The sequence below is a fragment of the Triticum dicoccoides genome, chromosome 3A, assembly GCF_002162155.2.
Source record: "Triticum dicoccoides isolate Atlit2015 ecotype Zavitan chromosome 3A, WEW_v2.0, whole genome shotgun sequence".
Classification (NCBI taxonomy): domain Eukaryota; kingdom Viridiplantae; phylum Streptophyta; class Magnoliopsida; order Poales; family Poaceae; genus Triticum; species Triticum dicoccoides.
The window spans coordinates 606,883,055-606,886,783 of NC_041384.1; the positions used below are offsets into that span (position 1 = coordinate 606,883,055).

Here is a 3,729-nt window from a genome sequence, read left to right on the forward strand (position 1 = left end):
AAGGACCACCAACTGATGCAGAGGCATTGTGGCCTGGATCGATGTGACATCCTAGCTTAGAAGGAATGATAAATCACTCATATCAACAAGGTGCATCTTCTTTTCCTGGTGGATGCGGCGAGAACTGAAGGCCGAGACCCCTCCAAGGGCGGAGGGGGTCGGTGCACATTACGCTCGAGTGAGGATAAAGTGTGCAGGAATGACCAGTGTTGGTTTATGGGGTGAGTCTAGATCCCGCCAGTTGTATTCCTGATGGGGTAGGGAGTCGTATACCGTGTAAGTTTCTAATTTCTTTAAGGCGTGATCTTTCATGCATTGATTGTGCTACATAGTTCAGGTACAACTTCGTTTTTCTGATTTTAAGATTTCAAGTTCTGACCGTGTAAGCTAAATTAGACTGGTGTTTATTTGTGTAATTACTGCTCTCTTTAAGCATTACGCCTTTATATTAATTCAAAATGTTGCAGGCAGAGTGCTGATGATGCTTGGAAAGGCCCAGTTTGAACTAACAAAGTCTCTGGATAACTATGTAAGTCTTTTCCTATTAAAATATGTTTCTTTTTGCAGGAACATTTGACATTCATTAGATTTGTTTAATGCAGTTAGAATTTATAATCTGCTGACATGCTTCAAAATTTTCTTATCAGCGTACACATATCATTCATACAATCACTACCCCATCGGAATCTCTTCTCAAGGAGCTACAAACCGTGGAGGTTTGGCATTTAAAATTTCCTCTATAACCTTTCCGCAATTCGATACACTCGTTTTGAATATTACAAATGTTATCCACACCTCCACTAATATTCGTTAACTTTTACAAGACCGTAAATCCTCAAATTTGTTCACAGGAAACATCTGTCATATACAGAACAAACATCTCAGTTTACACCAATTTTTGACATGGTATGCCTTTTGTTTTCTTCACATTGATGCAGGAAATGAAGCACCAATGTGATACGAAAAGGTTTTAACATAACCAACATGATCTTATTTTGCGTTCATCATTGAGATTCGTCTTTTAAAGTGTTACCTTTTCATACAGGGAGGCGTACGAAGTCATGAGGGCATCTTATGGACAAAAAGGACAGTCAAAGAATTCAAAAGTCGAATCGTTTTCTGCAGAACAACTGCAAGATTCACTTGTTGAATACCAAGAGGATGCAGCGTTGTTCATATTTCGCTTGAAATCTCTGAAGCAGGGGCAATTCCATAGTCTTTTAACACAGGCTGCTCGCCATCATGCTTCTCAGGTGGGCTAACCCTTTCTCCATAAAGCTGTCCATTGTTTTCCTGACAGTGAGTGGCACATAACCTAACTAGGCACATTGCTTGGACATTCAGCTAATTTTTTTCAGGAGAGGACTCAAGTGCCTTGAGGCACTTGAACCCCATGTAAAAGCAATAGCTGAGAAACAGCACATTGACTATCAGTTCACCGGCCTTGAGGATAATGAATCTGACAATGATGGCTCCAGCTCTTACCAAGAGACTTGTAGTGATGACAGAGAACTGAGTTTCGACTATGAAATAAATGATAGAGACCAAGATTTTATTGCTTCGAGAGGTTCAATGGATGTAAGTCACCCGGTTTCTATGCGCCTTACACTTCTCCACAATGTCGCTGCCTCATATCTAGAGCTTCCATTTTATTACATACTGTATGTGCCAATGTATTCCTGATATTAATATTTGGCCGCACATGGTGCACAAGCAGCACAATGTGTAAGTAAGCTAGTTGTAATATTTGAGTTAGGTTAATCTCCAACCGCACGGTGCAAACGTATAAATGTTGTTGTTGCTACGATTAGAACAATATTCACCTTGGTGATATTTCGCACATGTTAATTCTAATATTTCAACATTATTTATTTGTTATATGTATAAATAAATATCTTGTACTATCTGTTTAATTTATACATCTGCTTTCTATGTACAGTTGGATAAAGGAGACCTGAGGACTTCCCCAACGCCAATAAAAGAGATCAAGCAGGTGAGCTTCCACTTACTAATGCTCACTGGTAAAACATTGCAATTTCCTAGCCGTGTCCATATTTATAGCCTGGACAAACAGACCTATACTACTACCGTTTACCAGCTTAAAGATCGTTCTGTGTACATACTCTGAAGTTTTTAGTATTCCTATCTGCTCATATGCAGGAAGAGGTGAAGCTACTGAAGGCAGAAGCAGCAGCTCCACAAGTGAAGCCTGAGATCATCACACATTCAGCTCCAATGTTTGCTGACAATTTTGTCGATCAAACAGAGAGGCTTCGGCAAATCCGGCCATCTTCAGCCCGGCACTCATACAAACTCCCAACACCAGCGGATGATGACTATCCCAGATCAGCAGCTGTTCACAGGTCTCATCATTCCGCGCATTTTTTCGGAAGTAAAGATGGCGCTGCAGCCAACTTGTGGCATTCATCTCCACCGGCGAAAGATTACAAGGCGAGCACCATGCATAGTGGTCCCATTAAACTGCCATCAAACTCTGATTTTAGTAAGAAGTTAAAGAGAGAGTCCTGGTCTGGTCCGATTCCAAGCAAAGCAGGATCAAGCAAGCCTGATCCCAAGTCATCCATGGGCCGTCCTCATGCGATGATATCCAAGTCGTGTGTTCATGCTAGGCAGCCGTCACCAGTTTCACCCAAGATGTTCCCACCTTCAATAGTATCCCCCAAAATCAGTGAGGTTCATGAGCTGCCTAGGCCTCCGGCCAATGTTGAGCCCCTCCGGCCTTGTGGTCTAGTTGGCTACTCCGGTCCTTTGGTATCAAAGCGCCAAGCTCCTACAGCACCTGTCCGTGCCTCGCCAACAGCGTCGCAGACAGCCTCGCCGCTTCCGCGGCCACCTGCTTCCTTGGCTCGCAGTTTCTCAATACCCTCGAACAGCCAGAGAACACCCCTCATTACAGTCAATAAGTTGCTTGAGGCCAGAAGTAGCAGAGAGAGCAGTGAAATTTCCTCCCCACCACTCACTCCGTTGTTTTCTTCTACCAGCCAACACAAAAAACAATTAAAGGCAGCACTCGGAGAAAAGGGTATGTCATAGATCATGTCTTCCCATTACACCTAAGCTGCATCCAGTCTTGCTATTGCAGCGGTAGTCGCAGATGATTTAACAATAGCTTATCTGACAACCATCATCTATTGTTGTACCACAGAATCCTTGTGACAACTACCTGCCAATTGTGGATCGTTCTTAGACAATTTTGATGTAATTAGTGGTGTATTTTAGGCTCTTGTTCATAATATTCTATCACTTTAGCGTTTGTCTTGTGAAATGATAAATAATACCGTGAAGCAATTTACTATGATTATGTATGGTGGCAGTTCTTTGTATCTCTTGGCTTAGTTATCTACATTTTGCACTAGTTTTTAGATTGGGCTGTTTGTGTACTCTGAGTTTCTTCCTCACTATTTCTTCAGATCCACGTTAACGCAAAGCCTCTATGTTTGTTCATATAGGGTGTGTTTGGTAGCCTGCACAATTTTGGTATGGTTGTTCCTCTGAGATATGCTAAGTGTAGACATAGTGAGTATATATAATTAGAGTTGTTTGGTGACTGTATGTTAAGAGGGAGCACAGAGCATGTTATTGCAGGGCCCTTAGGCAGCACCCGATTCGTCACACTAGGGTGAGGGTCGAAGGTCACAGCTTGACAAAAAAAATTCAGAGTTAATTGCAAAATAACAAAGTTGTGCTAGGTGAGTGTCAATTAATTTG

General features: G+C 42.0%; 1 protein-coding gene across 1 annotated transcript in view; it reads left to right on the plus strand.

Annotated features, from left to right (window-relative positions):
* Positions 1-3,356, plus strand: part of LOC119269538 (uncharacterized protein At2g33490-like) — a 7,072-nt gene extending 3,716 nt beyond the window's left edge. The window contains exons 4-10 of the mRNA XM_037551396.1: positions 468-529; positions 648-716; positions 939-967; positions 1,046-1,253; positions 1,345-1,578; positions 1,940-1,993; positions 2,161-3,356. Coding sequence (XP_037407293.1) covers positions 468-529; positions 648-716; positions 939-967; positions 1,046-1,253; positions 1,345-1,578; positions 1,940-1,993; positions 2,161-3,054 — 1,550 coding nt within the window. The 3' untranslated portion in view covers positions 3,055-3,356. The remainder of the gene's footprint in view (positions 1-467; positions 530-647; positions 717-938; positions 968-1,045; positions 1,254-1,344; positions 1,579-1,939; positions 1,994-2,160) is intronic.
* Positions 3,357-3,729: the final 373 nt, after the last annotated feature.